The sequence below is a fragment of the Bombina bombina genome, chromosome 2, assembly GCF_027579735.1.
Source record: "Bombina bombina isolate aBomBom1 chromosome 2, aBomBom1.pri, whole genome shotgun sequence".
Lineage (NCBI taxonomy): Eukaryota > Metazoa > Chordata > Amphibia > Anura > Bombinatoridae > Bombina > Bombina bombina.
The window spans coordinates 1088786168-1088807370 of NC_069500.1; the positions used below are offsets into that span (position 1 = coordinate 1088786168).

The window sequence follows — 21203 nt, forward strand, 5'->3', positions numbered from 1 at the left end:
TCAGCATGAAGGTGCGGCCCTCAATCCAGATTTTTTTTTTTTTCGTAGAGGGCAGATTGCGCCTTTTCCAGGAGTATGGTTTCAGTCTGTTCAGTATACCTTGGTTCTAAATATAATTTCTCAGGGATACAGAAGTTTTAGTTTGAGACCTCCCAGGGGAAGGTTTCTTCTGTCTCATGTTCCAAAGAATCCTTGAAAGGCAAGAGACTCTTTTTCATTTTGTCTTAGATCTGGAATCTATGGGACTTATTGGCCTAGTTCCAATATCGGAAACAGGGTTTTGGTTTTTATTACAACCTCTTCATTGTCCTTAAGAAGGAAGGGACATATGGAAAAGTTTTGGATCAAAATCAGTTTCTAAGATTTGCTTTCCGGGACAAGCACTTTCAATTGTTGCTCTTCCATTTAGTCTTGCTCCTGCTCCCAGGGTTTTTAAAAAAAGTTCTGGGAACATTCTTAACTGTAATAAGAGCTCAGGATATTTCAGTTGTTCCTTAACTGGACGATATCTTGGTACCGACTTCATCGTTACATTTAGCAGTATTTCAAACCAATAGACATTTTGTGTTTCTTCAAAAGCATGGTTGTATAATCAATTTTCCAAAGCGTTCTCTTCCTCCTCAGTCCAGAGTAACCTTTTTAGGTGTTTCCATGAGACTTTCTCTGAAAGATCAAAGAACACTGAAGCTAACCTCAGCTTGTTCAAGACTTCAGTCTGTTTTTTCACTCTGTAGCCCTTTTGTATGGAGGTGGTAGGTCTGATGATAGCAACATCAGATGCTTTTCCTTTTGTTCTGTTTTACGAGGCCTCTCCATCTTTGTATGCTTTGTCAATGGTGCAGGGCTCATACTCTGCTTTCACAAAGGATTTTTCTGGATTTCAGAACATGGCAATCCCTGTCTTGGTGGATGGATAATCAACCCATCATTCAAGGGGCTTAATTTGTTCATCATATTTGGACTGTGATCATGACAGATGCAAGTCTTTCAGGTTGGGGTGCAGTTTTTATTTCATGTGGTTTCTCATTTATATAACAATCTACAGGCAATATATCTGGTTGCCTGTTTTTACAGTTTCACAATAAAACTTTTTTAAAAGGACCACTCAATGCAGTAGAATTGCATAATTAACAAGCACATAAAAAAGACAATGGATTTAACACCTACTCTGAATTTCAAATAAGCAATAGATTATTTTTTTCTGACAAATTAATTTTTTTCTCCAATTTTCCAGCCCCCTGTGTCATGTGACAGACATCAGCCAATCACAGACTAGAATACATATACCCTGGGAGCTTGTGCACATGCTCAGTAGGATCTTGTTTCCCTGAAAGTGTGAATATTAAAAAAAAAAAAAGTGTGCAAATTTGATAATAGACGTAATTTGGAAAGTGTCTTAAAACTGCATGCTCCATCTGAATCATGAAAGTTTATTTTGACTTGAGTGTCCCTTTAGGTTTAGAACAAGAGAAAATGATACCACTGAGAATGAGCTATATTATTAGATGCATTGTATTTCATATGCCAAATTAGTTTATGAGGAACATCAGATGATCAAATGGATTTTTAATGTCAATCGATCATCCGTTTTGGAGTTGTAACTTTTCTTTTGGGTCTTTATAAACTACAAAGTTTCATATTGCTGATGTGGTTGTATATCTTTACACTAAAATCAGTATTTAAAAACAAACAAACATGTTCTATGTACCCTCTGCCCCCAAAAAAGTAGTAAGTTGCTTTAATGTTTCAACAATATATACAGGCATACTTATAAAAAGTGAGAATAAAGCTGAATTCAAATATAAGATCTTTAGATTTTTGAAAATTCCAAGTGTTCACTGCTAAGACCTCCTCAGTGTCATGTTAACGTTGCTGTTTTGGAAGTACACACTGAGTAACACATCTTCCCCTTGTTCAACTGGGAGAGGTGTGTCCAAGACAAAAGCTGCTTGCTTCCAATGTGACGTCTTGCTTGATGTATCCAATGATATCCCCTCATCAAGATGTAGCTGGTACCAAAAAGGAACAGCTGTGACCAGTCCAGATTTGCAAATGTGAACCTAGACATGAAAACAAATAATAATGAAGTCAGCACTCGTCAAATGTGTTCAAAATCTAGAAGCAAGGCAATAATTTATGGTGCCAAAATGTTGTTTTTTTTGTCAGCAAGCATATTTTTTTTTTAAAAAAAAGACAAGATACACACAATATAGCACTCACTATTTTATGCAAAGGCTCTGGTACACTTGTATAAAATAAGGTTTTGTTTCATGTAACTAAATGAAAATAATCCTGTGCACACCTGGAAGCTGGAAACACACAGATTTTTTTTCCTTTGGAAAAAGATTTATAAAGCCACACTGTATATTTTCAAATGTATTTGCCTACAATTTGTGTCCATACACTTAAAGTCATCTATTTTCCTGCTCATTCAGAAACTCATCATTTAATTCAAGCAAATGGATGCATATTGCTTGATTTTCTGTGTAGTGAAAATCAAGCAACATTTTGTATATTTGCTTGAAAAAGCAGGAGGAGGAGCTCTTGTAGCAAGTTTTGATGCAATTTAGCCTAAGTGCTTGTATTTTACACAATACGCTTACAATATGTCCTGCAACAATATACGTTCTTGGCGAATATTTGCATGTGTTAAAATATACGCCTCTTTATTATTTGCAACGCTTTGCATAATTTTGAATAACAAATGCACATATGTTTATTTATACATATTTTTATATTGTAGATTTGACAATAAAAGTTTGATTTTGCATAGAGCTGTGTGATTTAAAGTTCTCTGAGCCAAATTTAAAGGGACATTAAACCCAAAATGTTTCTTTCATGATTCAGACAGAGAATACAATTTTAAACAAAATTCCAATTTACTTCTATTATCTAATGTGCTTCATTATTTAGATATCCTTTGTTAAAGAAATAGCAATGCACATGGGTGAGCCAATCACATGAGGCAAATATGTGCAGCCACCAATCAGAAGCTACTGAGCCTATCTAGACGTACCCTTTTCAGGAAGGAATATCAAGAGAATGAAGCAAATTAGATAACAGAAGTAAATTAAAAAGTTGTTTAAAATGGTATTCTCTATCTGAATCATAAAAGAGAAAATGTGGGTTTAATGTCCCTTTAATAACAATCCCTTGAGCTGTTTAAAGGGGGTTAAAACCCAATAGAATTTTAAAACAACTTTTCAATTTACTTCTGTTATTTTTTTTCCGTTTTTTCTTGTTATCCTTTGTTGAAAAGCTGTGGTGTAAGCCCATGAGTGTGCACGTGTCTACAGCACTATATGGCAGCAGTTTTGCAACAATGTTATACATTAGCAGGAGCACTAGATGGCAGCACTATATCCTGTTATGTAGAGTTTCAGGCATGTGCACGCTACCTATCTAGGTATCACTTCAACAAAGAATAACATGAGAACTAAGCAAATTTGATAATAGAAGTAAATTGGAAACTTTTTTTTAAATTGTATTCTCTATCTATATAATGAAAGAACATTTTTGGGTTTAATGTCCCTTTAAGCTGTACATGTGGTTCATTCATATGCAATGCAAAGTTACACATGTATGAAAAACAAAGCTTGGAAACAGTGGAAGCTCAGTTTAAAATAATGGGACATACATAAACATAAACAAGCTCTAAATTCCAAACTCAGACATCAGTGAATCATCATTATCTGTAAATGTAGCCATACTTCTGCACCAATAAAACTATGTATTTATACCCGATAATGTTATCTATGGTTAATTCTCCCTCTTAAAGGGACAGTCTATTAAAAATTAAACTTTCACGATTCAGACAGGGCATGCAATTTTAAACAACTTTCCAGTTCACTTTTATCATCAAATTTGCTTTGTTCTCTTGTTCTTAGTTGAAAGCTAAACCTAGGTAAGCTCATATGCTAATTTCTAAGCTCTTGAAGGCCGCCTCTTATCTGAATGCATTTGACACTTTTCACAGCTAAAGGGCATTCGTTCACGTGCGCCATATAGATAAGATTGTGCTCACGCCCGTGAAGTTACTTATGATAGGGCACTGATTGGCTAAAATGCAAGTCTGTCAAAAGAACTGAGATAAGGGGCAATCTGCAGAGGCTTAGATACAAGGTAATCAGAGGTAAAAACATAAATTATGCTTGCCTGATAATTTCATTTCCATCGAGGGGAGGAGAGTCCACGGCTTCATTCATTACTGTTGGGAATTAACCCCTTAACGACCGAGGACGTGCAGGGTACGTCCTCAAAAAAAAGGCAGTTAACGCCTGAGGACGTACCCTGCACGTCCTCAGTGTGGAAAGCAGCTGGAAGTGATCCTGCTCGCTTCCAGATGCTTTCCGGTTATTGCAGTGATGCCTCGATATGGAGGCATCCTGCAATAACCTTTTTAAGCCATCCGGTGCAGAGAGAGCCACTCTGTGGGTGGGAGCCGGACCGGGAGGCGGGTGGCGGCCATCGATGGCCCTGGTTGTGTGAAGGGGGGCGGGATCGTGGGCAGGGGTGGCTGGGGGCGCGCACAGGCGTGCGCGCGTGCACGGGAGGGTGGGGGCGGGCGCGTGCACGGGGAGGGAGCGGGTGGGAACTGCTACATTACAGAAAATGCTGAAATAAAAAATGTAAAAAAAAATGTAAATAATGTAAAAAAAAAAAACGATCAGCAAGGTGGTGGGGGTTTGTCTGTGTGGGGGGGGGGGGAAGCTACAAAGCTACACTACAGAAAAAAACAAAAAACAAAAAAAAAAGCACTTTTTATTGCAAACTGGGTACTGGCAGACAGCTGCCAGTACCCAAGATGGCCCCCAATAAGGCAGAGGGGAGGGTTAGAGAGCGGTTTTGGGGGAGATCAGGGAGGTTGGGGGCTAAGGGGGGGATCCTACACAGTAGCATATGTAAATATGCTAAAAAAAATGTATTTATTTTTTTAAAACCCTTTTATTTTAGTACTGGCAGACTTTCTGCCAGTACTTAAGATGGCGGGGACAATTGTGGGCTGGGGGAGGGAAGGGAGCTGTTTGGGAGGGATCAGGGGGTGGGATGTGTCAGATGGGAGGCTGATCTCTACACTAAAGCTAAAATTAACCCTGCAAGCTCCCTACAAACTCCCTAATTAACCCCTTCACTGCTAGCCATAATACACGTGTGAGGCGCAGCAGGATTTAGCGGCCTTCTAATTACCAGAAAGCAACGCCAAAGTCATATATGTCTGCTATTTCTGAACAAAGGGGATCCCAGACAAGCATTTACAACCATTTGTGCCATAATTGCACAAGCTGTTTGTAAATGATTTCAGTGAGAAACCTAAAATTGTGAAAAAATTTACGTTTTTTTTAATTTGATCGCATTTGGCGGTGAAATGGTGGCATGAAATATACCAAAATGTGCCTAGATCAATACTTGGGGTTGTCTACTACACTACACTAAAGCTAAAATTAACCCTACAAGCTCCCTAAAAGCTCCCTAATTAACCCCTTAACTGCTGGGCATAATACACTTGTGGTGCGCAGTGGCATTTAGCGGCCTTCTAATTACCAAAAAGCAACGCCAAAGCCATATATGTCTGCTATTTCTGAACAAAGGGGATCCCAGAGAAGAATTTACAACCATTTATGCCATAATTGCACAAGTTGTTTGTAAATAATTTCAGTGAGAAACCGAAAGTTTGTGAAAAAGTGAACGATTTTTTGTATTTGATCGCATTTGGCGGTGAAAATGGTGGTATGAAATATACCAAAATGGGCCTAGATCAATACTTTGGGATGTCTACTAAAAAAAATATATACATGTCAAGGGATATTCAGGGATTCCTGAAAGATATTAGTGTTCTAATGTAACTAGCGCTAATTTTGGAAAAAAATGGTTTGGAAATAGCAAAGTGCTACTTGTATTTATGGCCCTATAACTTGCAAAAAAAGCAAAGAACATGTAAACATTGGGTATTTCTAAACTCAGGACAAAATTTAGAAACTATTTAGCATGGGTGTTTTTTGGTGGTTGTAGATATGTAACAGATTTTGGGGCTCAAAGTTAGAAAAAGTGTGTTTTTTTCCATTTTTCCTCATATTTTATCATTTTTTTTATAGTAAATTATAAGATATGATGAAAATAATGGTATCTTTAGAAAGTCCATTTAATGGCGAGAAAAACGGTATATAATATGTGTGGGTACAGTAAATGAGTAAGAAGAAAATTACAGCTAAACACAAACACCGCAAAAATGTAAAAATAGCCTTGGTCCCAAACGGACAGAAAATGGAAAAGTGCTGTGGTCATTAAGGGGTTAATAACCTAGCCACCAGGAAGAGGCAAAGACACCCCAGCCAAAGGCTTAAATACCTCCCCCACTTCCCTCATCCCCCAGTAGGAGAAATAGAGTATAAATGTTGACAGAAGATTATTTAAATTTAGGTCCGCCCATCGGAGAAACAGGCGGGAGCCATGGACTCTCCTCCCCTCGATGGAAATTAAATTATCAGGTAAGCATAATTTATGTTTTCCATCTAAAGGGGAGGAGAGTCTACGGCTTCATTCATTACTGTTGGGAACATATACCCAAGCTCTAGAGGACACTGAATGAACCCAGGAGGGAAAAGGCAGACCCTAATCTGAGGGCACCACAGTCTGCAAAACCCATCTCCCAAAAACAGCTTCCGCAGAAGCAAAAACATCAAATTTGTAAAACTTTGTAAAAGTGTGTAAGGAGGACCAAGGTAGCCGCCTTACAAATTTGCTTCATAAATGCCTCATTCTTGAAGGCCCAAGACGAAGCCCCAGCTTTAGTTGAATGAGCCATGATCCTCTGAGGAGGCTTATGTCCCGCTGTCTCATAGGCAAGCGAATCAAGCTCCTCAACCAAAAAGACAAAGAAGTAGAAGAGGCCTTCTGCCCCTTATGCTTCCCTGAATACACCACAAAAAGACTGTCTGAAATCCTTTCGTTGCCTGAAGATAGAACGTCAGTGCACAAACCACATCTAGATCATGAAGTAACCTCTCCTTAGAAAAAGGGTTAGAACACAAAGAAGGAACCACAATTTCCTGACTGATGTTACGGTTAGACACCACCTTGGGAAGAATCCCCAAACCAGTGCGAAGCACAGCCTTATCTGCATGAAAAACCAGATAAGGAGGCTCACTTTGCAAGGCAGACAGTTCAGATACTCTGCGTGCCGATGCAATGGCCAACAGGAAGAGAACCTTCCAGGACATAATCTTAATGTCAATGGAATGCATAGGCTCAAACGGAACCCTCTGCAATACCTTAAGGACCAAGTTTAAGTTCCATGGGGGAGCATACTGTCTAAAGACAGGCCTGATTCTAGAGAGCCTGAACAAAAGAATGGATGTCAGGAAGCTCAGCGAGTCTCCTATTTAACAAGACTAATAATGCCGAAATCTGTCCCTTTAAGGAACTAGCGGCAAGACCCCTCTCCAAATCGTCCAGGAGAAAGGACGGAATCCTGGATACCTTCACCTTATGCCAAGGATATCCATGCTTCTCATACCAGGACACGCAAGTCCTCCACACCTTATGGTAGATGCGACGAATGACTGGCTTCCTTGCCTGAATTAGAGTATCAATCACACTTTTAAAAAAAGCCTCTCTTGGCCAAGACTAGGCGTTCATTCTCCATGCAGTCAGCCTCAGAGAATCGAGATTTTGATGTTGAAAAGGACCCTGTTCCAGCATATCACTACGACAGGGTAACCTCCACGGCGGATGAGGATGACATCCCCACCAGATCCGCAAACCACGTCCTCCGTGGCCACGATGGAGCAATCAGAATGGCCGAAGCTCACTCCTGTTTGATGCGTGCCACTACCCGAGATAGAAGTGGCAACGGTGGAGAAATGTAAGCTAGGCTGAACCCCCAAGGCACCGCTAAGGCATCTATCAGCTCTGCCTGGGGATCCCTGGACTTCGACCCATATCGGGGTAGCTTGCAATTGAGTCTGGACGCCATGAGTTCCATCTCCGTTGTTCCCCACCAGATACAAATCTCTGCAAATACTTCGGGGTGAAGAGACCATTCCCCCGGATGGAAGGATTGCCTGCTAAGAAATTCTGCTTCCCAGTTGTCCACACCTGGAATGTAAATCGCTGAAAGAAAACAGCCGTGGGACTCCGCCCATTCCAAGATCCGAGACACCTCCCTCATGGCTAGGGAGCTCCTCTTACTCCCCTGATGGCTGATGTAAGCCACCGAGGTAATGTTGTCGGTCTGGAATCTGATGAAGCTGAACAACCCCAGAGAAGGCCATGCCTTCAGAGCATTGTAGATTTCTTGGAGTTCTAGAATATTTATTGGAAGGAGAGACTCCTCCCGGGACCATTTTCCTTGTGCCATCCTGGAACCCCAAAAAGCTCCCCATCCTGCCAGACTCGCGTTCGTTGTTACAATCTCCCAGGACAGTCTCAAGAAGGATGTCCCCATGGACAGTTGCTCAGGACAGATCCACCAAGAGAGGGAGGTCCGAGTCTGAGCATCCATGGATATCTGCTGTGATAGATCTGAATGATTGCCGTTCCACTGTCTCAACATGCACAATGCACAAAGAGGTCTGAGATGGAATCTGGCGAATGGAATGACGTCTATGCTGAAAACCATAAGTCCGATCACCTCCATACACTGAGCCACCGAGGGGGGCTTGGGGAGGACTGAAGAGCAATCTTCCTGCGTCGATGGTTTGCGAGAAATATCTTCATGGACATAGAGTCTATTATCATGCCCAGGAACTCCACCCTGTTGCTGGGAACCAGGGAACTATTTCCTGAGTTGATCTTCCAACCGTGAGATTGGAGCAAAAGAAGAAGAGCCCTTGAATGATCCTCTGCTAGACTGAGTGACAGCGCCTGGCCACTGCAAGTAGTGCTCCCAGAACCTTTGTGGAGACTCTCAGGGCCGTCGCCAGACCAAAGGGGAGGGCCACAAACTGGAAGTGTTGGTCCAGAGACGCAAAACTTAGGAACTTAAAGTGGTCCCTGTGGATTGGCACATGAAGGTAAGCATCCAAGTCTATAGTTGTCATGAACTGTCCCTCTTGAACTAGGGGCAGAATAGATCTGATTGTTTCCATTTTGAACGATGGAACACTCAGAAACTTGTTTAAACACTTTAGGTCCAGAATCGGGCGGAACGTTCCCTCCTCCTTTGGAACCACAAAAAGGTTTGAATAGTACCCTAGACCCCTTTCTGCTAGGGGTACTGGAACAATAACGCAGAGAGAGGAGGGATCCCTTACACACTCTAGAAAGGCCTCTCTCTTTTATGGTCTTGAAGACAGGTTTGACAGGAGGAATCTGCCCCTGGGCGGATGGGATCTGAACCCTATCCTGTAACCCTGGGCGACAACATCCAGAACCCAAGGGTCCTGAACATTCTGTAACCAGGCTTCTGAGAAGAGAGATAATCTGCCCCCTACTTGGTCCGGGGCCAGTCGGGAACCGCCCCTTAATTCCGATTTTGTCTCGGCGGACCTCTTGCTCTGCTTAGACTTGTTCCAAGAATGACCCGGCTTCCAAGTTCCCTTGGTCCGTTTTTGCGGCGGGCTGCTGGCGCTAGGCATTGTCTACACGAAAGGGACGAAAAGTAGATCCTTTAGGCTTAGCCTTCTTATCCTGTGGTAGGAAAGCTCCCGTGCCTCCCGTAACCGTGGATATGATCAAATCCAATCTTTCCTTGAAAAGGCAGGGACAACAGCCTCGACTTAGAGGTCATGTCCACAGACCAAGACTTTAGCCACAGAGCCCTGCAAGCTAAAATGGAAAAACCACACAGCGTTCAGGCGAATAATTTGGATATTGGCATCACAGATGAAAGAATTGGTGACCTTCAGTGCCTTAATCTTATCCTGTAAGAAGTCTTCCCCTCGACCATTTCACACAGGGATTCACAACAATATGTTGCAGCTCCGGCAACCATGGCTACGGCCGCTGCCGGCTCAAAAATAAATCCTGTGTGTTGAAACATCTTCCTTAACATGTTTTCCAACTTTTATCCATTGGCTCTTTAAACGACTAACTATTCTCGAGGGGAATAGTTGTACGCTTCGCGAGCGTGGAGATAGCACCATCCACCTTAGGGATAGTACCACACAGCTCAAGCTGAGAGTCCGGAACGTGGAACTGTTTCTTAAAGGAAGAAGGGGAAAAGGAAGAACCTAATCGCTCCCATTCATTCTTAATAATATTAGCCATCTTAACAGGAACCGGGAAGGCCTGAGGCACCACCCTGTCCTCATAAACCTTATCAAGCTTAGGAATCGCAGGTTCCTCCGGAAGCTTTGGTTCCAGAACCTCCAGAGTAGCAAGCACTTGCTTCAGCAAAAAGCGCAAGTTCTCTATCCTAAACCTTAAGTCAGGCTCCTCCGCAGCCGGAGGTTTAGATGACATGGACTCCGACCCAGAAGGGGCCTCCTTTGAAGAGTCGGAGTGGGCCTTGTCATATAACGCCTCTGATATTTTCATACCCCTGGGCCGGGCCGCCATGATATGACTTACGCTTAGCAGAATGTGGTAAGGCATGGATCACTTTCGATACCGCAGTTTGCAGTTGATCTGCAAAATCTTACGGCCAACGAATCTCTCCCGCAGGAGTAATGGGTGTACCCTAGGGCGCTGCATGTGCAATTGGAGATGAATGCAGGGAACGCACCTCACGGGATGGGGAACCCTCAGAGGTGGACGGCTCAGTAGTATTAGACATCCGTTTACTTTTAGATGTCGTAACTTTGTTAAAGCATGTGGAACATAGTTGAGCAGGCTGTTCTACCAGAACCTCCTCACAATAAAATACAAGAATGAGACCTTGTTAAAGAGGGAGAACCCTCTAATGCGTCAGAGTCCTCCTTAGCTTGCGCTGTTATTACACTAGATTAACTTAATAATTAGGCACCTTTATAACCTCCAATGGCCTGGGCACTCACCACCTCCTAGGACCCGGACTACAGAAACCGTTTTGTCTCCTGTGCCGCTGATCAACAGAGGAAGAGATAGCCACACCCGTCACAGGGAATGCCTCACAGGACCACCCCTGCCTAGGCAGAAAACGTGCCAAAAATGGCCATGCAATACTCCAGTAAGTCACCTGAAAGTTCCACACATTGCCAGAGCCTCATCTCGCACATAACGCAGCAATGACACAATAAACAATATCATGTATAAACCCCCCCTGTTCAATAATCCCCTTTCCAGGAATATTAACCCTTGATTCTTTAAAGATAAAAGGTGTCACACTGTGACCCTGTCTTCCGTGTTATCATTATGTAATAAAAAATGAAACGATCTTACCAGAATCTACGCCGTAGAACAGGAACACGGCCCTTCAAGTGTGACAGGTTAGTAACCTCGCTCCTGACATGGACTTGAGTGTAAAAAGCAGGCAGCAAAACTTGTCAACGCTGATTGCTGTTAATATGAGTCTGGATGGTTTCGCAGAAAGACTCTCCCTGCATCTCCGGACTCTAACTTTCGCCCAGGCTCTCTCTGTAAGGCTGACAGGAATACTTAAAACTCCAGTCCATTCTGAAGAGTACTACCCTCCATAAGAGACTACTCCGATCTTCGGCACTTCTCTGCCGTCCTCCTGTGACGAAAGGCAAAGAATGACTGGGGATGTGGGAAGTGGGGGAGGTATTTAAGCCTTTGGCTGGGGTGTCTTTGCCTCCTCCTGGTATCCAGGTTCTTAATTCCCATGAATTCAATGAATGAAGCCGTGGACTCTCTTCCCCTTTAGAAGGAAAAGTATATTAATATAACTGTGTTGGTGATGCAAAACTGGGGAATGGATTATAAAGGGACTACCTATCTTTTTAAACAATAAAAATGATGGAGTAGACTGTCCCTTTAATCATAATATCCTGAAAATCCTAGTGGAGCACTCTGTTAAAACCCGGTTTTACATTATCACAATAAGCACTCTAGTAAATATTGATTATAAATAAATAATAATTAGGTTATTGATATAACATTCTTTAAGTAGGTGAAATATTTTTAATTTGACAAGATTGAATTTAAAAAGAGAAACAATATATAGGTTTAACACATTATTAAGAGATTATATTTTGCAATTGCTGCATTGTTACATTACTTAATTCTTGCTATCTATAGGTGTCACTGCCTAGTGACAGAGAGCACCACTGTGCATCTCATGCCTACCATACACTCAATGATTAGATGGTTAAGAATATTGAAAAATGCTAATAGATACAAACATTTTGATTTGCTGACTTGATAATCAATCATAGCAAACCCCCAACTCAACTCAGCATGGTGCAATCATAAGAGAACATGGTTCAATATCCAAGGCATTATCAGTCTTACCTTTATTTCAGTAACACAGTTGCTTAAAGTGTTCAAATAAGGATTCATTAAATCCAGTCTCAGCAGTTCTATTGGGTCACTTAAAGGAACACACGGAAGAGTAGATAGAGTCAGAAAGACATGAACTGGGACCTGTGGAAAACAATGACAGAAGGTTTTTTCCTTCAGTAAATTGAGTAGTAACCGACATCCTTTAGAACCAGTGCTGCTTCATATTCTATAAAACCCCATGGAAAGACTGGCAACAAAAATAGCTAAGGACAGATTACTGCATAAAGATTAATAATGGCAATATTAATGTGTATTATTCAAACAATAAAAGTAGCCCTTTTTTAATCATCCAGAACATCACTATAGTCATGAACCTCGTGCTGATCTTGAAAGTTATTTGGCAGCTGAATAGTTGATAAGCTCATTGCACTAGTGTGAGAGCAAACTGAGCTGTTGATTTGTAATCAGACTAGTTTTAGAAGTGCTGATCTAGTGAAAATCGTCTAGAACAGACGTCACAATAATTTACACTGACGTGTATGGGTATCACCTGAGTAAATATTATACAAAAAGCTGCTCTGAAAGTATGTTTTATCACAAATCTTCACACACAGCAGTCTATGTATTTTCAGGTAACATTTGTGTTACTAATGTTGTATGTGTAACTATCTTTTCTGCATAGCACTGACTTCCTTCAGAGATTCAAAGGAAACAAAGAAAAACCTAGCCAAGATTAAATCATTGAGAAAGTCCTAGTATGTAAATCGCAATGAATATTTAATATTGCAGTAACACTATATTTTGCTGCAGTACCTTAAACTGATTGATAGATGGTGCTATAACTAAGCCAAGTGTAGGATCTGTGCCTTGGACTGAGCTCTCCTGCAATAACGTCTTTGATTCAATCAGCAGCCCATGTATCACCACAGACTGAGGGAATATCTTGCCTCCTGACTGAAGTAAACACCTAGAGAACAAAATAAAGACAATATAGTGAATGAAACCAATGTGTTAAAGAGAAACATAACAAAAACTTTCCAATTTACATCTATTATCATATTTACTTATTTATCTTGGTATCCTGGAATAAAATATAGCTCCTTTCCATGACAACATTAAGCAGTACATGTATACATCATTGTTGTTTAAATTAAACTGATATTAAATGCTGTTTGTATTAACAACTTATGAATTCAAGAATTAAAGGGACATAATACTCATATGCTAAATCACTTGAAACCGATGCAGTATAACTGTAAAAAGCTGAAAATATCACCTGAGCATCTCTATGTAAAAAAGTAAGATATTCTACCTCACAATCTCCTCAGCTCAGCAGAGTAAGTTCTGTGTAAAAAGTTATACTCAGCTGCAGCCCAGGTGCAGGTAAAAAAAAAAATTAAGAAATGAAAAAATGAAGAAAACAGCAGCCAATCAGCATCAGCAGTGCTGAGGTCATGAACTCTTTTACTGTGATCTCATGAGATTTGACTTAACTCTCATGAGATTTCATTGTAAACTTCCTTACACTGAATAGGGAAATAACATACAAGTGCACGAGGCTCAACCCTTCAGCTGTCCCGGGACAGACATACTGATATGCTGCTTAGAAGTCCTTTACAATGGGATGTGGCTACTGAGAAACTTTTGAGGTAAAATATCTTTCTTTTTTACATAGAGATGTTCAGGTGATATTTTCTAGTCAGCTATACTGCATCACTTTCAAGTGTTTAAACATTTGGTTATTATGGCCCTTTAAGTAGATAAACACTACAGCATAAACATATTGAATACTATATAAAAATTGTAGGTTCTCATAGAAGTATGACCCTCAATTCCTCCTGTATTTGTCAAATTTTGGATTGTCTCTTACAAGTTTATATCACTATTTTATTTAACATTGTAGCCATGGACACCGCTGCGGAATATGTTGGCGCTTTATAAATAAAGTATAATAATAATACCCCATAAAATGTGTAACTATGCATACTAAGAAAACATTGTAATGTACTTTTACTGTTATACCCACTTTAAACTGGTGTGCGACTTGAGGATAAAACGCTGAAGCACTAATTGAAAGAAAACACACACTTTTTGCCGTTTTTGATTTCTAGGAACTTATAACAGTTCATCAAAAAAAGTCGCCCATCTTTTTAAAATTGTATACTGTATATATATATATATATATATATATATATATATATATATATATATATATATATATATATATATATATTTCAATATCAAGGTGATCACTGTACTCATAGTGTGGGGGTTCTCACTGTAAAATGACTTCCAGTAATACATAAATGTGTGTAGCTTCTAAATTATCCAAAACAGCTCAGCAAAGGGGTGCGGAATGGCTCAGCGGCTAATGGGTAAATAGGCCACAGTAAAACAGACAAACTAAATATGCTCAAGAGGCTTTTTTAAAGAGGTATACCCCTAGACTGCAATATAATGCACAATTTTCTAACCAAATAACATTCTAAATTCTTTTAAAGCTTGCGTTTTGTATGTAGATATTTTGCAGTGTTTCGCTGCTTATAGCTACTATGCAGTAATGTCTGTTTAAATACAACTGATCTACCTGGCTATAGCAGCTTTCTCCATCACCTCTTGCTGGATCAGACCACATGTCTCAATTACATCAAGAATAATTATGCTCCACAACTTGTCAGATTTGGGCCTCTGTAAAACATTGCCATCTGCCTCCAGCTTGCTTAACCAGAATTCCAGTTTGTCTTTATCAAGTCCATTTCTTTCTGACAACTTCTCAAGAGCAACGCAGTGCTGATCCTTTTCAACAGAGCTGTAGGATTTAACGTTACCGCTTTGTGCAGCAATAAGAGGTAGAATTGAAAATCCTTCAGATACATCCAGCACATATAGAGGATCTTCAGCAACCATCTCTACAGGGGTTTCCTCATTCATAGAGGCACTGCGGCTTTTGTCTATTGATGCCAGTGAAGAAATCACTTTACGGATTGCAGCCTTGAAGCTCTCGTGGTATGTAATGTTATTCAATAGGGCGATTTCATTGGGTTCCAGAATGCACTTAGTTTTGCCTCTGTCCAGTTGGTTGGTGGTGTGCAGACTCGCCAAAGCATCACACAATTCAGCCTCGTTTCCCAAGACCATGTTTTCTGCATTACACGACCCATTTTCAACATTTACAGCTTTAGTAACACCAACAAGATCTAACCTCAAGTAGCAATCAGGACAGGATACATCAACTACTAGTGTGTCCCCGGGGGATACAGTACAGTCTTCATCTGTGGAAAAACAAACGCATTTAAAAAAAATCAGTGGTGAGACTGTTCACTCACACTGGTTTTAGATCATTTTATTGCGGCAAGTGGTCACCTTTGGATTGGCTAGACCACTAGTTGCTCATTAAAATTAATTTAAAAAAAGCAGATGCATTTGGGACAGATGGAGAAACCTACTGAAAAGAATTGTCAAATATTTTTGGTGCTTAGGAATCGATTAAAGGGAACTTTATTTTAACCTTGACTGTTACTTTAACGAGTTATAGCTTTAGACTCATATCATTTTTTATTAACTAATCTTAACACTGAGTTTAATAACTTTACTTCAAGTAATTTCATTAACTAGTCTACTGTTTTTGAATTTGCCATCTTTGCTTAAAAGTACATGAAACCCAAAATCTGTCTTCTATGATTCAGTTAGAGAATACAATTTTAAACAAATTTCCAATTAACTTATATGCACTACTGGGATCTAGCTGAAAATATCGGATGAGCCAATGAGAAGAGTTATTCATATGCAGTCACCAATCAGCAACTAGCTCTCAGTAGTGCATTGCTGTTGCCGAGCATACCTAGGTAGGCTTTTCAACAAAAAATTCTAAGAGAGTGAAGCAAATTATATAAAAGAAGTAAAATAGAAAATTGCATGTTTTACCTGAATCTTAAAAGATTAATTTTTTCTTTACTGCTGACAACTCACCTGAGAGGTTCTGTACAGGAAAGACGGCCTGTTCCCAGCAGGTCTCTTCATTTGGTCCTGTGGACAAGTTGTGATCATTATCCAAGTGAAGGACAAACCAGGTTACAAAAGCATCTAAACAGCCTTGTTCATTTATGGGTACATATATCCTACAGCCTTTTCCTGAAGCGATGCTTTCCAAGTCCTAGACACAAAAAGAGAGTGTAAAAATGGTTACACAATTTTCTACAGAAAATCCATCCACTCAATAAAAGATAACTGTAAAATAACTATGCATTTAAATCCCACAACATAAAAAAAGTGTTATTACCAATGCAATATGTATTATCAACTCTATAATGAGAAGAGCATGATCAGAACAAAAATCCAGATCAAGAAGCAAGCTCTGCTGTGTCAATTTCTCTTGAAAGAAGACTGATGTGGTGTTTTCTCTGAATTGTTGCCCAAGCCATGTAACCAGACCCGTAACTCCACCCACTAATCATAAACCACATAATCACACTTATCATTCACTACAATCACCTCTACATTCACTCATCAGACATCTACCATAAACCAATTAAGGGCTAGATTACGAGTGGCGCACAAGGGAAAAACAGAATTTATGTTTACCTGATAAATTTCTTTCTCCAACGGTGTGTCCGGTCCACGGCGTCATCCTTACTTGTGGGATATTCTCTTCCCCAACAGGAAATGGCAAAGAGCCCAGCAAAGCTGGTCACATGATCCCTCCTAGGCTCCGCCTACCCCAGTCATTCGACCGACGTTAAGGAGGAATATTTGCATAGGAGAAACCATATGGTACCGTGGTGACTGTAGTTAAAGAAAATAAATTATCAGACCTGATTAAAAAACCAGGGCGGGCCGTGGACCGGACACACCGTTGGAGAAAGAAATTTATCAGGTAAACATAAATTCTGTTTTCTCCAACATAGGTGTGTCCGGTCCACGGCGTCATCCTTACTTGTGGGAACCAATACCAAAGCTTTAGGACACGGATGAAGGGAGGGAGCAAATCAGGTCACCTAAATGGAAGGCACCACGGCTTGCAAAACCTTTCTCCCAAAAATAGCCTCAGAAGAAGCAAAAGTATCAAACTTGTAAAATTTGGTAAAAGTGTGCAGTGAAGACCAAGTCGCTGCCCTACATATCTGATCAACAGAAGCCTCGTTCTTGAAGGCCCATGTGGAAGCCACAGTCCTAGTGGAATAAGCTGTGATTCTTTCGGGAGGCTGCCGTCCGGCAGTCTCGTAAGCCAATCTGATGATGCTTTTAATCCAAAAAGAGAGAGAGGTAGAAGTTGCTTTTTGACCTCTCCTTTTACCTGAATAAACAACAAACAAGGAAGATGTTTGTCTAAAATCCTTTGTAGCATCTAAATAGAATTTTAGAGCGCGAACAACATCCAAATTGTGCAACAAACGTTCCTTCTTTGAAACTGGTTTTGGACACAGAGAAGGTACGATAATCTCCTGGTTAATGTTTTTGTTAGAAACAACTTTTGGAAGAAAACCAGGTTTAGTATGTAAAACCACCTTATCTGCATGGAACACCAGATAAGGAGGAGAACACTGCAGAGCAGATAATTCTGAGACTCTTCTAGCAGAAGAAATCGCAACTAAAAACAAAACTTTCCAAGATAATAACTTAATATCAACGGAATGTAAGGGTTCAAACGGAACCCCCTGAAGAACTGAAAGAACTAAATTGAGACTCCAAGGAGGAGTCAAAGGTTTGTAAACAGGCTTGATTCTAACCAGAGCCTGAACAAAGGCTTGAACATCTGGCACAGCTGCCAGCTTTTTGTGAAGTAATACCGACAAGGCAGAAATCTGTCCCTTCAGGGAACTTGCAGATAATCCTTTTTCCAATCCTTCTTGAAGGAAGGATAGAATCCTAGGAATCTTAACCTTGTCCCAAGGGAATCCTTTAGATTCACACCAACAGATATATTTTTTCCAAATTTTGTGGTAAATCTTTCTAGTTACAGGCTTTCTGGCCTGAACAAGAGTATCGATAACAGAATCTGAGAATCCTCGCTTCGATAAAATCAAGCGTTCAATCTCCAAGCAGTCAGCTGGAGTGAAACCAGATTCGGATGTTCGAACGGACCCTGAACAAGAAGGTCTCGTCTCAAAGGTAGCTTCCAAGGTGGAGCCGATGACATATTCACCAGATCTGCATACCAAGTCCTGCGTGGCCACGCAGGAGCTATCAAGATCACCGACGCCCTCTCCTGATTGATCCTGGCTACCAGCCTGGGGATGAGAGGAAATGGCGGGAACACATAAGCTAGTTTGAAGGTCCAAGGTGCTACTAGTGCATCCACTAGAGCCGCCTTGGGATCCCTGGATCTGGCCCCGTAGCAAGGAACTTTGAAGTTCTGACGAGAGGCCATCAGATCCATGTCTGGAATGCCCCACAGGTGAGTGACTTGGGCAAAGATTTCCGGATGGAGTTCCCACTCCCCCGGATGCAATGTCTGACGACTCAGAAAATCCGCTTCCCAATTTTCCACTCCTGGGATGTGGATAGCAGACAGGTGGCAGGAGTGAGACTCCGCCCATAGAATGATTTTGGTCACTTCTTCCATCGCTAGGGAACTCCTTGTTCCCCCCTGATGGTTGATGTACGCAACAGATGTCATGTTGTCTGATTGAAACCGTATGAACTTGGTCCTCGCTAGCCGAGGCCAGGCCTTGAGAGCATTGAATATCGCTCTCAGTTCCAGAATATTTATCGGTAGAAGAGATTCTTCCCGAGACCAAAGACCCTGAGCTTTCAGGGATCCCCAGACCGCGCCCCAGCCCATCAGACTGGCGTCGGTCGTGACAATGACCCACTCTGGTCTGCGGAACGTCATCCCTTGAGACAGATTGTCCAGGGACAGCCACCAACGGAGTGAGTCTCTGGTCCTCTGATTTACTTGTATCTTCGGAGACAAGTCTGTATAGTCCCCATTCCACTGACTGAGCATGCACAGTTGTAATGGTCTTAGATGAATGCGCGCAAAAGGAACTATGTCCATCGCCGCTACCATCAACCCGATCACTTCCATGCACTGAGCTATGGAAGGAAGAGGAACGGAATGAAGTATCCGACAAGAGTCTAGAAGTTTTGTTTTTCTGGCCTCTGTTAGAAAGATCCTCATTTCTAAGGAGTCTATAATTGTTCCCAAGAAGGGAACCCTTGTTGACGGGGATAGAGAACTCTTTTCCACGTTCACTTTCCAGCCGTGAGATCTGAGAAAGGCCAGGACAATGTCCGTGTGAGCCTTTGCTTGAGGAAGGGACGACGCTTGAATCAGAATGTCGTCCAGGTAAGGTACTACTGCAATGCCCCTTGGTCTTAGCACCGCTAGAAGGGACCCTAGTACCTTTGTGAAAATCCTTGGAGCAGTGGCTAATCCGAAAGGAAGCGCCACGAACTGGTAATGCTTGTCCAGGAATGCGAACCTTAGGAACCGATGATGTTCCTTGTGGATAGGAATATGTAGATACGCATCCTTTAAATCCACCGTGGTCATGAATTGACCCTCCTGGATGGAAGGAAGAATAGTTCGAATGGTTTCCATCTTGAAAGATGGAACCTTGAGAAACTTGTTTAAGATCTTGAGATCTAAGATTGGTCTGAACGTTCCCTCTTTTTTGGGAACTATGAACAGATTGGAGTAGAACCCCATCCCTTGTTCTCTTAGTGGAACAGGATGAATCACTCCCATTTTTAACAGGTCTTCTACACAATGTAAGAACGCCTGTCTTTTTGTGTGGTCTGAAGACAACTGAGACCTGTGGAACCTCCCCCTTGGGGGAAGTCCCTTGAATTCCAGAAGATAACCCTGGGAGACTATTTCTAGCGCCCAAGGATCCAGAACATCTCTTGCCCAAGCCTGAGCGAAGAGAGAGAGTCTGCCCCCCACCAGATCCGGTCCCGGATCGGGGGCCAATATTTCATGCTGTCTTGGTAGCAGTGGCAGGCTTCTTGGCCTGCTTTCCCTTGTTCCAGCCTTGCATTGGTCTCCAAGCTGGCTTGGCTTGAGAAGTATTACCCTCTTGCTTAGAGGACGTAGCACTTTGGGCTGGTCCGTTTTTACGAAAGGGACGAAAATTAGGTCTATTTTTCGCCTTGAAAGGCCGATCCTGAGGAAGGGCGTGGCCCTTACCCCCAGTGATATCCGAGATAATCTCTTTCAAGTCAGGGCCAAACAGCGTTTTCCCCTTGAAAGGAATGTTTAGTAGCTTGTTCTTGGAAGACGCATCAGCCGACCAAGATTTCAACCAAAGCGCTCTGCGCGCCACAATAGCAAACCCAGAATTCTTAGCCGCTAACCTAGCCAATTGCAAAGTGGCGTCTAGGGTGAAAGAATTAGCCAATTTGAGAGCATTGATTCTGTCCATAATCTCCTCATAAGGAGGAGAATCACTATCGAGCGCCTTTATCAGCTCATCAAACCAGAAACTCGCGGCTGTAGTGACAGGGACAATGCATGAAATTGGTTGTAGAAGGTAACCCTGCTGAACAAACATCTTTTTAAGCAAACCTTCTAATTTTTTATCCATAGGATCTTTGAAAGCACAACTATCCTCTATGGGTATAGTGGTGCGTTTGTTTAAAGTAGAAACCGCTCCCTCGACCTTGGGGACTGTCTGCCATAAGTCCTTTCTGGGGTCGACCATAGGAAACAATTTTTTAAATATGGGGGGAGGGACGAAAGGAATACCGGGCCTTTCCCATTCTTTATTAACAATGTCCGCCACCCGCTTGGGTATAGGAAAAGCTTCTGGGAGCTCCGGCACCTCTAGGAACTTGTCCATTTTACATAGTTTCTCTGGGATGACCAACTTTTCACAATCATCCAGAGTGGATAATACCTCCTTAAGCAGAATGCGGAGATGTTCCAACTTAAATTTAAA

General features: G+C 41.5%; 1 protein-coding gene across 2 annotated transcripts in view; it reads right to left on the reverse strand.

The window, feature by feature from the left end:
* Window positions 1-985: 985 nt before the first annotated feature.
* PRMT9 (protein arginine methyltransferase 9) overlaps window positions 986-21203 on the reverse strand; it is a 112138-nt gene continuing 91920 nt past the window's right edge. Inside the window, exons 8-12 of one of the 2 annotated variants that reach the window (XM_053703721.1) lie at window positions 16291-16474; window positions 14909-15464; window positions 13135-13288; window positions 12331-12462; window positions 986-2060 (exon numbers count right to left, since the gene is read on the reverse strand). In XM_053703721.1, the coding sequence (XP_053559696.1) occupies window positions 1842-2060; window positions 12331-12462; window positions 13135-13288; window positions 14909-15464; window positions 16291-16474 (1245 nt within the window). In that variant the 3' untranslated portion in view covers window positions 986-1841. Of the gene's footprint in view, window positions 2061-12330; window positions 12463-13134; window positions 13289-14908; window positions 15594-16290; window positions 16475-21203 lie in introns of both variants that reach the window. The other variant, XM_053703720.1, reaches the window with a different exon arrangement.